The sequence below is a fragment of the Plutella xylostella genome, chromosome 6 (genome assembly GCF_932276165.1).
Source record: "Plutella xylostella chromosome 6, ilPluXylo3.1, whole genome shotgun sequence".
In the NCBI taxonomy this organism is placed as follows: domain Eukaryota; kingdom Metazoa; phylum Arthropoda; class Insecta; order Lepidoptera; family Plutellidae; genus Plutella; species Plutella xylostella.
In genome coordinates, this window is record NC_063986.1 from 8893423 (window position 1) to 8908976 (window position 15554).

At 38.9% G+C, this 15554-nt stretch overlaps 3 protein-coding genes across 3 annotated transcripts; 2 read left to right on the forward strand and 1 right to left on the reverse strand.

The window, feature by feature from the left end:
• Positions 1 to 1822: 1822 nt before the first annotated feature.
• LOC105385835 (programmed cell death protein 2-like) lies at positions 1823 to 7089 on the reverse strand. The gene is made up of 8 exons (XM_038119781.2): positions 6905 to 7089; positions 6666 to 6832; positions 6003 to 6203; positions 5589 to 5704; positions 5181 to 5305; positions 4154 to 4307; positions 3289 to 3436; positions 1823 to 2904 (listed from the first exon to the last, which is right to left on the reverse strand). The coding sequence occupies exons 1-8, from the start codon at positions 7010 to 7012 to the stop codon at positions 2622 to 2624; spliced, it is 1302 nt and encodes a 433-aa protein (XP_037975709.2). The 5' UTR covers positions 7013 to 7089; the 3' UTR covers positions 1823 to 2621.
• Positions 7090 to 9438: 2349 nt separating this feature from the next.
• Positions 9439 to 11536, forward strand: LOC105385836 (sporozoite surface protein 2-like). The gene is made up of 4 exons (XM_011556281.3): positions 9439 to 9841; positions 10093 to 10336; positions 10582 to 11010; positions 11249 to 11536. Exons 1-4 carry the CDS (start codon positions 9809 to 9811, stop codon positions 11509 to 11511), a joined length of 969 nt encoding a protein of 322 aa, XP_011554583.3. The 5' UTR covers positions 9439 to 9808; the 3' UTR covers positions 11512 to 11536.
• Positions 11537 to 12205: 669 nt separating this feature from the next.
• Positions 12206 to 15061, forward strand: LOC105395511 (retinoid-inducible serine carboxypeptidase-like). Its single transcript, XM_048621850.1, has 8 exons — positions 12206 to 12212; positions 12579 to 12835; positions 13018 to 13123; positions 13283 to 13413; positions 13566 to 13676; positions 13950 to 14262; positions 14419 to 14496; positions 14841 to 15061. The coding sequence occupies exons 1-8, from the start codon at positions 12206 to 12208 to the stop codon at positions 15059 to 15061; spliced, it is 1224 nt and encodes a 407-aa protein (XP_048477807.1).
• The last annotated feature ends 493 nt before the right edge of the window (positions 15062 to 15554 follow it).

The following is a 15554-nucleotide window of genomic DNA, read 5'->3' on the forward strand; positions in this document are numbered from 1 at the left end:
GCTTGCAACACTGTTCTGTCAAATTCATCGTCGCTGCAGCAATGATAGATTCGTTCCGTTTTACGGGGACTCTTGCTTTTCTAATATAGGTAAATGTAATTGGTATGAAGTTGTTTTTTTTATGAAGCAATTCATTAAAATATAATTACTAACTTAGTCAAAAAATGACGATGCAAATATTGTACTTTGTACTTAAGATTAAATAATACCTGCCTGCCTGGATATATATTTTCTATGTATAACGAAACGTAATATATCTAGAATATTCCTACCCAGCCTTCGAACTGAATTTAAATTTTATTCGGGTAGCTCGGTACTCGGTAGGCAGGTACCTACCTACACGACGATTAAATACAGGATGGGTGAACTTATTCCTAATTATATTTAATGCATTAGTGTAGAATATATTGGATACCTACCTACATATCACAGGATGCTTACTTGTAACTAGCAACATGCCCCTCCTTAGAACCCGTAGTACATTATTGTAATAAATAATATATGGTCATACGTCCATGGACGTTTGATGCACTTTCGAAATGCAAAAGTTTTTTGGCGTAGATAATTAATGTATGTTCATGGTATTTTTAAACTCTGAGAATACTATGAGAAATCTCTGAAAATTGATTTGCCTATTTTAGTTAACTTTAAAGAGAAAAGAGTTGGAATAAAACATACTATATTTTTATGATATTTTATTACGGTTCTATTGCTGTATCTACTTGGATCTATTAGATAAAATCTGAATTGATATTAAAACTAATTTTGACGCGGATCTATTGAAAAATAAAACGAAAGGAAAGATACAAGTTAGGGTACATTAGGTTAACCTACCGAAAAACCTCCTATTCCTACCAAATATTTTTGGTAAAACAGAGGTATACCACTGTCACTCTGCTTCAATAAATATCTCCTAGTAAATCTATTTCTAAAAATGGACTCACATTAAATATTATTGCTCTTTACCAAAGGAGCTTTTAAATTTTAATAGCAGTTACTAAGATATTTTTTTAATATAAAGAAGTGAATTTGCATTTACTTAACACATAATATGCAACATAATTAAGTATATGAAATATAAGTGTTTTAAATTGTTAGTATTTATTTCAGTATTAGTGCAGTTTGTTTAAATATGAAACACCAGGCACGGCACAGGACAGTCAAAAATCACAGCTTAAACTCTAACCTATCATAAGACACTAATATTTTATTGTAAATATATTGAAATATTGGAAGATTTTGTGTTAACAGTATTTACATATGGTGATAATTGATAAATGTTTAAAGTGCAACTAAAATACATAATAAAAAATGAGTTACAGCAATACATGACAGTTAATATAAATATTATACTTAATAGAATTATACATGATTTATTTATTGTATATTAAATATACATAAACGAAAACAACTTATATCAAACTTAATATACTATCCGTGCGAATAAAGAATTAACTGGAAAATGGTGTACGACCTCTCGCTACACCTCTCTATCTCACTGTTATTACTTAATGATTTAGGTATACTCTATCCCACTTATGTAACCGCCGCAATTTTGTTAAGGTTTATTTATTCACACGACACGGGAGAAATTTGGGACTGTATTACACTAAGTAAAGTCAATTAAATTTACCTTCTTTATTATTATGTAATTACCATTTTTGGACGCTCAAAAATACCCGTAATTAGTAACTAAATGCACAACGAATGCCACCTTGTATATTTTAAAACTTCATAAAATTAAATACAAGTGTACCCAGTTGACTAGAAGCTAATAGGTGAGCAATTAGACAGTATACTTTGTATACTGTCTAATTGCACATAATGTCGAATAAATAGTGTAGCATTCCCATGAAATCTATAGTTTGAATGGACATCAATAGGTTACTGTACCTGTATTGTAATAATAATTTAATTAATTAGGATAATATTGCTACAAGTTTCTAGCCTTTAGGGAACGATTCAAATGCAAACATGAACTAACTAGCTACATCTTAGTTTACTTTTGATAGTAAACAGCTAATCAGACATAACAATAAATTCCAAGTGACATAGTGCAATAACACTATAATATTTTGCTGAAGTTTTAAAAAGGTTAAGCACTTATTATGGCAATGTTTTTGTTGGTAAATACCACCGGATTATCTTTAAAATGATTATACCGACATCAATCAGTCACTATAACTATTTAAGACAAATAATTTAGCTCTTTAACCGCATCCGCAATCTAAAATGGGCTTAAGTGGATCACCCATATCTAGGATTTTATCTATGAATTATTTTGGCTTCGTCTCACTGGTATACAGTTACATTCTCGAAGTTGTCAACTGCTGACGCTTACCAGATACTAGAAAACTCCAAAACCGCAGAGGCATCAAGAGGTTTGGCGCGATCTCGCTTGGCCTTTAATAATTCAGGACGTAGGGACCTTTATCTATCCTCGGTGATGCAGGGTAAAGCGTATATGCGTTAAGAACCAGCTAATGGTGCGAGCTACGCGGCTCGGCTGTTTTTCTTTCTCTCTATTAACCTGAGTATTGACAGCCGCCACTTTGGTCAACTTCCGAGAATTTATCTGTATCTTAAATTACGTATGCGGACACCCACGATTAATTGACAATTTAGATCTCCGGTTGTACAATCACAGTTTCTGTTACAATCGCGTCACCCGGCTTCCAGCAACTCTGGGCGCACGTGAAGACTAGGACGGAGAGAAAGTGCAAGTGAGAGAGCGATACGTTCGTCGGGAGTATTCGGAGGGCGTCAGCAAAGTTCGGCAGGAGCTGCAGCTCGCATATGAGGCGGGAACCGCAGCGGTGGCAGATGGTCGGGAGGCTCGCGTCCGGTGAGTGGGGGCTGGAGGGCAGCGGCGCTCCTAGCAGGGGACGCTCGTCTCGGGTGTATCTGGAAAATATTAATACGCCACTTAAAACTTAAGAAAGAAAACTTAAGGGCAATGGGATATGGATCCCAAATGGGAGATTTTCAACCATAGACAAACAACCTCAAGGACCAAATTGTATAACATTATCGTATCTTTATGACGGGGGCAATATGTTTTTATAATTATCATGTATTATTAACTATTATGTTGTATACTACAATAGAGAAAAATACTAAGTGAATGCAATTTAAGCATAAAATATAATTTAACATTTTCCAGTGTATAATTCCCGGATAGACCGCACGCCCCTAGGCGTAACATTAATGACAAGAAAATTTTCCGTACGCCTGTAGACGTATTTTTTTGCTATGATTTTTTTAGCATCATTTAGTCGTCACCCCTACCTCAGTATCTGCCCCGGGTTCTCCCTCAGCCGGGTGACGAAGGCGTGGAACATGGCGTCTCCGTGCAGCGGCGCCGCTTCTTCATACACCTCCTCGCCGCCGCCGCCGCCGCCGCCCGCCGCGTCGCCGGCTGCCACCACTTCCATCTCTGAGGGAGAATACAGAGTGGTTATTAGATATAACATGCGGCACACGTAGATTTCGGCTTAGTATACCCTTTTTGCAACATCCTGTAGAATGAGCCGCGTTTCGACTTACCATTTTTTTACAGTCTGCATTAGTCTCATGAAATTAACATTGCTTACACGATGCTTATTAATTACACAATACCAATATTTTTTTATACAAAACAAATTAGGTATTTACGCACATAAATTAGTCTACTGATTCATCAGCACCCAAAACAAGCGTACGACTTATGATGATGTCAAGGCCACACGCTCTACAAAAGGACATACCGATAAATAAGGACAAAACCATACGTAATGCTAATAAAGGCGAAAGTGTGAGTTTGTCCTTGGTTCATGCGACGCAACGTAAATGCGATGTATTTTTTTTTGTGAGGATAGTTGGTGGTTGGTTGGTGGTAGTTGGTGTGTTAGTTATACATGGCTATCCCGGTAGGATAACCATGAGCCGAGAGATTCCCCCTACAGTACTTAGTTGTAGTTGGTTATTAATATAGCTAGTAATATTGTTCATATAGCAAAAATGTTGGAATCTACTGAAGCCAGACCGACTGACCTACATTTAGATTAGTCTTAAGAATGTTACCTGTGTAACTTTTTATCCCTGAATCCTCACTACAAACCTCTTTAAACACGCAGCTTACAATGCTACAATAGGTTCCAATGAAGCCACTCACCATTCTCCCTTCTGTACTTATTGAGCAACTCGGTGACCTTGTCGTCATGCGCACTTGCCCGCTTCACCTCTTCCTCTACGTAGATGAACTTGGGAGCGAACTGCAGGGAGCCGCTGATGAGGCGACCGCGCAGGTCGGGCGGTAGCTCAGCTGTCTGGAATATAGAGTTTAATGGTTGTATGAGTAGGGGTTCTTTTGGATTGAGGTATCGGCAAAATCAACAACAATAAAAAGACTTGCTGTCAGCGTAAAGTGGGTGATAGACTAGACGTATAAAAAAATAATGTACTCCTAGCCGAATTTCGACTACGGCGGCCAATCTCAATTGAGATCAGCCATCTACGCAGGAGTAGATTATAGTGCCCAAGTGTGTGCGCAGTACACAGGAGCACTCTCTGTTCCATCACTCTCATAACCCAATGGGACGGATTGACCGACACGACTGGAGAGAGCTAGGCGCAGGACCGACTGCTTTACATGCCCATCCGACAGCATGGATCGTTTCACTGTTTCGGACAACAGGTGATCAGCCTTCTATGTCCTAACCAAACTTAGAACCACAATTTAGAAACACAAATTGATGGTCCCACCCGGGAATCGAACCCAGGACCTCTGGGTCATGAAGCGAAGCTTCTACCACTAGACCACAGAGGCAGGCAAACGAGTATTTCGACGACCTTTTTTTGCTCTTTTCTCACCTTAAATTCGTGTACTTAAGAACATAAACTTCTTATTATAAATTCTTTGCACATAAAAACATAGTACAAAGGCGAACTTAATGCTAGTAGTTCTTCAAGCTATACTTACGTCTATATCCCATTTAAGAGAGGAATACCGAGAAATACTTTGCAGGATTGCGTGAAATACACTTTATGTCAAATGCCCTCAGTGAATGAGGATATAGCAGAGGATAGGGAAAAATGGTGTCACATCTTTAGCAAAAGAAGCAATTCTCCTTCACCAACTAGCTAATCCTTTAACTACAATAACTAGCTATAGTCATCAATACTCAGAGAATAATACTGACCTGATGCAGCAGAGTCTCCAGGTCGTTGTTGGGGGCGGTCGGCGTGTCCACGGTCACCAGCCCGGGCTCATCACCTCCTTCCAGCTCAGCCGCGGCTACTGGCGCCCCGATCGCTCCTACTGCACCTGGGGTAGTAGTGTGGTGGTATTAGAAGTTTACTGGTGGTAGTGGCTTAGTATTCATTTTGTAGATTTCATGAATATAATATTTGTTCCTATATTTATTGTAAATATTAGAACTATTTATACATTTCTAAAAGGTTGTAAACCCATAAATATAATCAGTATACATAATTTTAATTTAAATTAATTATGGAGCAGAGCAGTCTATTAATTTTGTAATAATATACCTAAATGTAAAAAAGAATAAAATGACCGGTAACAAAGATAAAGTTTGACTATGACTTACCCTGCACGGGAGACATGTTGGCGTTGTGAGCATCGTTGGAGACATGCAAGTGTCCCAGCGCTTGCTCCACTGATTCTATTTCAAATGAGTTGCTCTCATCATCTTCATCTGAAAGCCTACAAAACATTCAACTTATTAAATCATTTTGTTAGACATATATTTAAACTTGTTGCCTACAATAGTGTAGTTTGTCCAGTTGTTTTAATCCAGTTGCATGCTAGGAAATCAGAGACAGCAATTAAAAATCTATGATGGGTCACTGGTACTTGATAAATAAATAAATAATAATAAAATATGTGGTTTATTTGTGTTGTGCAACAATGGCCAAGCCATGCTCTCTACTACTCTCTCTACTCCTCTTTATAGTTGCCAAAAAGTAATACAAGATGCACTTTAATTATATACATTACAAACCTGTTAACATTATTAGGACTAGGGGCATTGTCAACATTCATGAAGTTTCCGTTGGCCGTGTCTCCATTATCATTCTCATCCCACTCATCGGCTCCATTGCACCAGGTCAGGTTGGTGTCAGGGGTGGGCATGGCCACTGTGGTGCAAGCGTTCACCGGGCTGCCGGAGTCATCTTGGATCTGACTCCGCACACATATCCAACTGGGAAAGTTTGTTACAAAAGGTATCTTTGAGTTGTGATAAAATAAATAAAAAACTCCTCTTGTTATAAGGCTTGTATGTATACAGGTTGTTGCAAAAAGGGTATACAATAAAATTCGCGAAAAAAAATTATTAATTTTCTATAGAAACTTAGTTGGTCCCGTGACTTTTTACTATGGAGAATGAATATTTTTTTCGCAAATTTCCAAATGCTGATTTCAGATTCGGACTTAGATATAACATGCTGCACATGCTGGTTTCGGCTTAGTATACCCTTTTTGCAACACCCTGTATAAATTCAAAAACATTGAAATTATGGCCTTTTCTGCAGAGTCTATTTAAGATAATACAGGTTAGAATGGTAGACCTGTGTCAGGTCAAGTATCACAGATTACGGTGTTTGACCTATTTTGATGCTGAAATGGACAAAGTGTGTGGCAAAGCAATACAAATATAACTCACCTCTCAGACTGCGACCAGCAGTTAGGACTGACACACGCAAACACGTATAAGGTACGGTGGTAAATCGAATTCTCTAGAGGAGCATAACATTGTACCACCTGCATCCTGTACAACCCACAGAGAGGGCACTTGGAGGAAAACTGTAAATTCTCCAGAGGAGGCCAATCCTACAACAAAAGAGGCAACGTTACAGAAGAACAACATGTGATTTTATGTTAAAGTAAAAATATTTTTCTTACAGGAAATCCTCCAATTTTGTTCACATTATAGTTCAATAACGTTTGGTTCTTTTCACTAACTGGTTCTTCTTCGTATCCTAAATAAACTTTTCCCTGTTGTTTGGCCATTTTAATTCATTTAAATTAAATTATGATCAAATTAAATAATGTAAAACAGAAATCGATCAACCTCTGGAAAAAAATATGCAAACTGTCAATGAAATGTCAAATAATTTGACAGGTGAAAATAGATTTATGGAGATTGATACTAAAATGATGTTGATGGTGATCAATAAACCTTATTCTGATGGAACCTTCATAATGAACTTTTCTTATTGATTACCTGATAAATGATCTCTTATTAATATATACATCTTCTGAGCTACAAAAACACAAAGTTATACATGGGACACATATTATGGGACATAACTTTCTCGCTGTCCCAGAGGGCAAGTAGGATGAATAGGTACTTTCCCTCCTTAAATTTACTTGGTAGTAACTAGGTACTGTGGGCAGGTAAGGTAGAGATGAAATTAGCTATCAATCACCATGGCCATAATAATTACGACCCAATAATGCACTACGTTGGTAAATAGGTCATCATTTCGCCCCATCACCCCACAGCTGGGGCACGGGTTTCCTTCCTAATGAAGGAAGGGTTTTAGGCCTAGTCCACCACGATGGCCTAGTGCGGGTTGGTGGACCCCAACACAGGCAAACTTGTGCTAAGCGAGTTGTCGGGTGGGCAACCCGAGTTTCAGAAATTTTCAAGCTGCCCGAAGGCCTCTGACTATTTAGGTTTAATGATTGCTGCCGAAGCAGCAACCGGGAACCACGGCTCAACGTGCCATCCAAAGTACGGAAGCGTCCTGAAAAGAACCACTTGAAATCGGTCACCCATCCAATGGCTGACTGTGCCATATGTTGCTTAACCTCAGTTAGACAGGTGTATACTTAGTTAGCTAGCTATTTACTTACCTATCTGAATTAATAAAAGAAGCCTAACGTGGCTCTGACTCATGTTGCCTTTCTAATCAGATTTATTCGACCTTCAAATTAAAATCTGTTATGGAAATCCCGGGTTAATAATACTTACATTTCTATATCATCGCGACGTCACTAGGGCTCCTAAAAAGGATATTGTTTTGGTGTTGCGACAACTTTTGACCTGGATTACGCAACGTGTTCTTGTGTGCAAATTTACTTACGGTAAAGTGTAAATTTTTGATAGGCACGTTGATACCAAACTGGTTTTTCGGTAGCCCGGGAAAGTATAAGTATACTTAAGTACTTATACTCATTTATTTAATGACGTTGCTTACACGATAGGTCAATTAAGTTCCATTACCCTTTGAGCGAATTGGTTTTTCTCAGTAATGGAGGTAGGTACTTAACGAGTAGCGGTTAACTTCTGCTTCCAGCATATTACTTATAACTATTTGGTGTACCTACTGACATAGCTAGGTGGATAAATAAGTAAGTAGGTAAGCACATAATTAGGTAAGTAAAATGACTTGTGTCGCTGCCTATGTGTCATTTACGATCTTAGGTTCTATAAGCCAGTCTATACATAGGTATGCGGAGTACCAAATCTTACAAAGGAGTTCATTAGCCATAGAATGAGCAGGCTCAGACCGGTAAGTAGCGTCTGGAGTCTGGAGCTATACATATAGCCTTATGTTCCTCAGTCTTCCTCATCCAGCCATTACCGCTACCTGTCTTTTGCACACCCTAGGTGTGGTCATGGTCACTTCTCGTTCTCTATACATAATCATAGTCTACCTACACCTAAGAAAAACATAGTGATCAAAAATTTTATTGAAGTTCCATGTTTTAAAGCTAGTAGTGTATAAGTAATTATTATAATAATTAAATTCAAGATACATACATTACGGGACGGCTACAGGGGGTCCCTAGTCCCTATGTATAGTGATGGTTAAATTTCGCAGCTTGATCCTGTGATGATCCAGTCTCCCTGATTCCTTTGATTTTTTTCTCCCTACTATGCAACCTAGCCCAACAACTCCTGCTCCCCATTCAACAATAAATCCTAAATAACTACACCTATGTAAGCATATTAAACTTGCCAAGACTCATTCAGTCAGTGTCCACCTATCTAGATTTTAGATCTAGCACAATAAAGACACCTGCATCTTAAAATTTCGCACGCGTCCTGTTTAATCTACTTATCCCCATGGCTATGACAGGTACCTACATATGCTGCATCTCGATTATCAACCAGTACACTCTTCGAATTTGTAATTGTTTTGAAAGTCGCATCTGTATTGGATCTGGATATTTAGAGCACGATTCTACTAACTGAAGTTCGAACCTACTAATAAAGTCTAAAATAGTACAGACCGGGGCAGAGAAACATGATCAGAGTAACACTGTGACTACTTACATAGATAGTACCTACTTACATCAGTATTTAAAAGTACTGTTACTCGGTACTTACCTTATTGATTTAAGTACTTAAGTACTACCTACCTGTGTATTTGAACGGGAAAAGGGAAGGAAAAGTACCTTGATAACGATGAATGACAAGTGATAAGCATGTTTGACCAAGGTTTGACTTCTTCAGTTCACTCGCGTCTCGTTCCAAGTCCCTATGATGATGATGACCCACCACCTTTTGACATAATGTAGTTATGTGAAACATAATAGAGAGCTTGACTATTAACTTCAATGACCACCGATTTGGAACACCGTTTCTCTGTAACTCTTTAGCAGACTGTGGTCATGTCCAGACCCGGTCATTGGCCAAGGATTAATGATTGCGACACGCGTGGGCTTACAACTTTTAGTAACATTACAGTCGCAGCCTGCCTTCAGAACTCATCCAACTTTGAAAGGCTCTGTTGTCTTTTATATGAAATTATTTATTTGTATATACTTACCTAAGTGTTAATTAACTAAACAGTGATGGATGTGCGATTTATTTTTGGTCTGATAGTGGTGAGTTTTTCATAATTAGATTAATTTTAGGGCAATGATTATGATCACATTATTATATTTAAAATAGCAACCTAGTTATTAGCTATGTACCTACGATATTTAAGCATAGCCTACTAGCCTACTTAGATATAGAATCAGGGATATTTAATTTATACCTAACACCTGCTAGTTAAGTTCCCGAGCTAGAAAACTTTCAGGATACCTACATAGTAATAAATTAGAACATAACAGACATATTCTCCAATCTGCAGGTTTTAGCAGCATCCAACCACCAATCAGCCTCTGTGTCCGTGAAACCCACCCTCTGTCCAACCAATAAGATCGCGCCCCACCGTCGGATAGCCAATAGTGGTACCCTCGGGTACTTCGCAGAGTTGTTCAACGACAATCGTCTGCAGAATGATGCCCCTAGTGCTCTTCAGGAGCAGCCTCAAGAGGATGACCCCACTGATTGCGGGGATATTGAGGATTATGATGAGACTGACTTAAGTTCTAGTAAGTATTTTTTGGTTATCCTACTTAGAAATTAGGTGATTATAAATTGCAATCGCCATTAGTGAGGTGCTCATCGGAAACTATTAAAATACACTTGACAAAAACCCAGTTAACATACTTACCTACCAACCTTGAAATTAATTATAATATTTTATTGACCAGTTCTGCTGGCCTAATTGTGAGACACACTTACCTTCCTACTTTTATACTAACAGCCATACATTTCCTACTATTATTCGTTGCAGTCACACCTCAAAGGAAACGAGCCTTCACAGAGAACGCAGAGAACAGATGGTTCTTCAATTTTGGTGGTCCGACTAGACCACCTCCCAACAGACCACAACGACCAGAATATATACCCAACCAACCTCAATACCCACCCAACACGCCGCAATACCCTCCAAACAGGCCACAGGGACCTTATTACCCACCCAATTCCGATCCAAATCGTCCGCAAAGACCGGAATATCCACCGAACAGACCGCAAAGACCCGAGTATCCACCAAATAGGCCACAAAGACCAGAATATCCTCCAAATAGGCCGCAAAGGCCAGAGTTTCCGCCGAATAGGCCACAGAGGCCGGATCGGCCACCGCATCCTCCGTATGGGTCTGGAGGCATCTTCGGCGGCAACCAACACCGTCCACCGCCGTATCAGGATCAATACCCATCAGGTAAATGAACATGCTTGCTATTGTTATATTGTTTCCACAGAGATTAGCAACAAATTAGCTGTGAGTACCATAAAGCTTGTGCTTTGCGATGCTTCTCGTGCTTCTTCTTGATACTTGTTATAATTTTTACGCTGAACGCTCCCGGACGACTGCCCATCAGCGGAATAAGATGATACCCTAGTTTCATACTAGCGAGCTAGTACTAGTACCGAGTAGTTAAATTTTTTTTTTTTTTCAGAAAATGTAAAACCAGTTTACGAAGAAGGCCAGGAGCCGGCAGCAGTGACAAGCAATTATAGCCCCTCTGTAGTAGGAGGGTCGCTGGGTCAAATAGTCGGAGTTTCCCCGGCCAGACCCACACAGGCACCGGATATCCGGCCCACTACGTATAGACCAGTCAGATTTGACCCGGGACCAAACAACAACAGAGATAGGCCAGAGAGAAGAGCGAACGGTAGTAATACTATTTTAGGCTCGTTCTTTGATTTGTTATTTAGGTAAATAAAGTGTTATGTATGTTGTAATTACAGATCGGTGTTTTAATTTGGTAATATCCTTTCGTAAACTACAATTTAAGACCCAAAAGCGTTAATTAATGGATATCATTTTAAGTGACTAAATTTCAGATAAGTATAAAAGTACCCAGTTGTAAGTAGTTACTTCCATTGTTTATGGGGCATTTGTTATTACATATAATACAAATATGTTTAAATTCTCACGATGCTTTGTAAATGAGAACAATAAAAGTATTCCTTGTGAAAAAACTCAGTTACTTAGGTATGTTTTTAATTTGTAACAGTCTCAAATAAGGACGAGAGATTTCAACACCGCAACTCGTAAAACTTTTAAAAGAGTTGTATAAAGTATAGCTACTTAGACAAAAGAAACGTAAAAAGTGCACTGGGTAAATTAATTAAGAAGTACTTAATGATAAAATTAATACTTATGTTCTACTTTGTAGCAACACTTCACGGGGGTAAGTCAGTACAGTGCTCCAAAATTGATAATGCGCATAGAAATCTTTGACAGATCGGTTGTTTTCGATGATGTGACAAATGATATTGACTCTTATTTCTTTCGAACAAGGTGCAAAATGCAAGTGTTTTTTAAGGCTCTTACGATTTAATGATTCGAGTGTAAAGATCTGCATGTGCATTATTAATTTTGGACAAGTGTACCTACATTTGAATTTACCATGCATGGTACAGCATTAAAAATAATTCATAAATAAACGTGGACAAACTGTAAAATGTAGAATAGTAAACATGTAAAATAGTAGATGTACAGTCTGGTCCTTGGAAATCGGTCCCCTCTCAGAGAGACAATAGCCTACTTTAGAGGGGTCAAGTTTGTTTGCCCTAGACTGTACAGTTCGGGGAATTTACGATAGATTCCAAAGTTTATACAACAAATATTATACAACAAGCCCCCAATGCACGTATACTAAGCACCTAAAAATCACTCGTACAACACAGCGCGCAGTGTGTGAATTAGCAACCCGATATAGGTACGATCACCTACCACGACCCCAAAAACCTAATGTTAAATTCACCATAATGAATTCCCAGCGTTACACGATAAGGGCAAAAACCCCTACTTAGAGGCTTTAAATGCTCACCCTTGGAGCAGCAGCGAGGGCTACATCCAGGTCCGCCCTGGGGCCTTCATGTTCTATTGGCTGTACTACGCTGATGGTAAAGTTAAGGATGCCAACAAGAAGCCTCTAGTGATATGGATAGATGGGGGAGTGGCGGCCAGCGGCGTGGCCAACTTCTTGGAGGTTGGACCTTTTGATGAGGAGTTTAGGCCGAGGAATCGGTCTTGGGTAAGTTAGGGTTGATTTGGATAACAAGGTATGCACCTCTAATGATTCTGTACGCCGCGAATGCTAAGATTAGCATTCGTTAGTTAGATAGTTAAAACGAGATGATTAATTAAATTTAGATTCCATAGCAGTTCCTACGGAAGGCATTAAATTCGTACTTGAGGTCAAATATTATTTTTCAGGCTATCGGAAGGAATATACTGTTTCTCGATCAGCCCGTTGGTAGTGGCTTCAGTTATGTCAAGGATATGAATGTTAAATTGTATCCGCAATCTGATAAAGAAGCAGGTAATTTATTATGTTACAAAATATTATTATAAATGTACGATCAGGGGCAGACAAACCTGACCCAATGTTTCTGAGAGGGATCAGGTTTCTCTGGCCTACACCATAAAAAAAATATTTACAAAAAGTAAAATCATGATAACAGCATCAACGTTTTTGCAGCGGTAGATCTTTTGCGAGCTATAAAGGAATTCTACAAGAAATTCACAGAATTCCGAAAGACTCCTGCGTATATTTTTGGTCAAAGCTATGGCGGCAAGCTGGTGCCACGGTTGGGGTGTTACTTGGCAAAGGTACTTAACTACCTATATAATTTAATTTAATATAGCTTTACTAAAAGTTTCATTAAGGTCTATCAATAACGCTTGTGGACAGTGTTCTTATACTAAGCAATATTTTACGGTTAATCAGGGATTTAAAAAATCCCTTTACCTCACTATTGCAGGCAGTATCAAACGACCACATTGAGATGAACTTCCAGGGAATCGGCATAGGAAGCGGCTGGGTCGACCCCAAGGAGTCCACTCTGGCGAAACCTTACTTCTTGTACAACATTGTAAGTACTTATAGGATGAAATACAGGAAGTTTTAGTTTGTTGGTTGTGCTATAGTAACATATGCGAGCAGTTTCTCTGTTACTGTACTATGCACGGGTAGTATGGTGCGCTCCGGTGCATCATGTCAGTTAGGAATTAAGGTACTATGCAGCTATAATGTTCCTAGCTGACAGATGTCAGCCGCATTATTATATACCGCGCTTGGACAAGTCCGCGCCATCGCGCAAAGAATAGGTGAGGCCAAACTTCAGATTAACTGAATACCTTCACAGGGCTGGATAGACATGAAGACATTTTACACAACGCTTCGGCTAGCAGGCGAGGCCGCCATGCAAATGGACAGAAGACATTACGACAGAGCGAATCTTCTAGACTTCAACTTGCTATACAACATCGTGTCTCAAGGGGCAGACTTACACTTCGGCGCTCCGATAGCAAAACTAAACGATTTAAAACACAAAATGAATACGTATGTGAAACCTACGTTAGAGAAATTGATGGGGGAAAAGATTCAGTGGGACTATGTGGGGTTGGAGGTGTTGCACAGCATGAATAAGAGTTTTATGGTGCCTTCTACTAAGTTTGGTAAGTAGGTGTTGTATTGTCTACTTACATTAAATTAAAGGAATCAGTTCAGTGACTGGCCAAAAAGAATGTAGCCAGGTTATCTCACCGTTAGCTATGTCAATCCGACAAACCTTCTAAACTACCAATATATATAATTTGTGCCCTTGTTTGCAGTGGAATTACTATTAAATCACACTAAGTTAAAGATTGCAGTTTACAATGGCAACTTGGACGCTGTTACACCTATTGCGGGTAAATATTTTAAATAGCAACAGTTTAAATTATTTCGTAGATACTACCTAGATGGCGCTAGCGGGGATGTGTCAATATTTATGTCCCCTTTTAAACAAGTAGAATTTTATCAGAATGATTGTACGGGGCAGAGAAACCTGACCCCACTCAGAAGCATTGTTACTATGACAGGGCGGTCAGGTTTCTCTGCCCCTGACCGTACCCATTATACCGAGCATCGTAGATTACTCAAATTCTTTAATTGGTTTTCGCCCTTAACTTTCTTATGTATAATATGGCCAATTGAGGGTTAATATTCTGTGCAATAAACAAAACCACTTATATAATTATTTCCCAACACAAAGGCACAACCAACTGGCTGAACAGCCTCAAGTGGTGCGGCTCTCAGGGCTTCCTGCAGGCGCGGCGGCGGCGACTGGCCAGCGACGAGCGAGCCCTCGGCTTCTACAAGGCACACCATCAGCTCAGCTTCTGGTGGATCTTTGACGCCGGGCATTTTTGGGTGAGGGATTTTGAATGGGAGTTTTTCTGGTTCAGTAGTTGCTACTTCTTTGGATTGATGTAATTCGTGAAGAGTAGTTACTTAGTGAAAGTTTTAAGTATACCTATGATTGCTTATACGGGCAGTTGCAAAAGTGATAAGTACAGTAAGCGGAAAGGGGGTGACTCAACTCGTCATTCTGAAGAACAGAAAATGGTCAGAATTACCCCCTTTCCGCTTAGTACCTATAGGTACGCTTTTTCAAAACTCAGTACACACGTATTATATTATTATTTCTGCCTTGTTTTCAGCCACCAGTGGAAAATCCAGAAGCGATCGACATTTTCTTAGATTACCTGACTACCGATAGCATATAATTTCATAAGTTAGTTTAGGATTTCATTAAAAACGGTCAGTTTTATTCTATCTACATAATATATTTAAATTCGTATAATACTTATAAATATTTACCTCAATATATACAAATTGTAACATTTATATTTAATAATAGTACATTAAAACTTATGTTTTGAACATTAATACATTATTTTGTTCGAGCACCCATGGCTAGGTAATT

Bases quoted from the DNA above. Each gene is read 5' to 3' on its own strand.
- LOC105385835 (XM_038119781.2), bottom strand. From the start codon at position 7,012: ATGGCCAAACAACAGGGAAAAGTTTATTTAGGATACGAAGAAGAACCA. The intron at 5,306-5,588 runs GTAAGTCATAGT...CTACTACCCCAG, and splicing joins CAACATGTCTCCCGTGCAGG to GTGCAGTAGGAGCGATCGGG. The intron at 4,308-5,180 runs GTCAGTATTATT...TCTATATTCCAG, and splicing joins TGGAGACTCTGCTGCATCAG to ACAGCTGAGCTACCGCCCGA.
- LOC105385836 (XM_011556281.3), top strand. From the start codon at position 9,809: ATGGATGTGCGATTTATTTTTGGTCTGATAGTG. The intron at 9,842-10,092 runs GTGAGTTTTTCA...TCCAATCTGCAG, and splicing joins TTATTTTTGGTCTGATAGTG to GTTTTAGCAGCATCCAACCA. The intron at 11,011-11,248 runs GTAAATGAACAT...TTTTTTTTTCAG, and splicing joins TCAGGATCAATACCCATCAG to AAAATGTAAAACCAGTTTAC.
- LOC105395511 (XM_048621850.1), top strand. The intron at 13,124-13,282 runs GTAATTTATTAT...ACGTTTTTGCAG, and splicing joins GCAATCTGATAAAGAAGCAG to CGGTAGATCTTTTGCGAGCT. The intron at 13,677-13,949 runs GTAAGTACTTAT...ATACCTTCACAG, and splicing joins CTTACTTCTTGTACAACATT to GGCTGGATAGACATGAAGAC.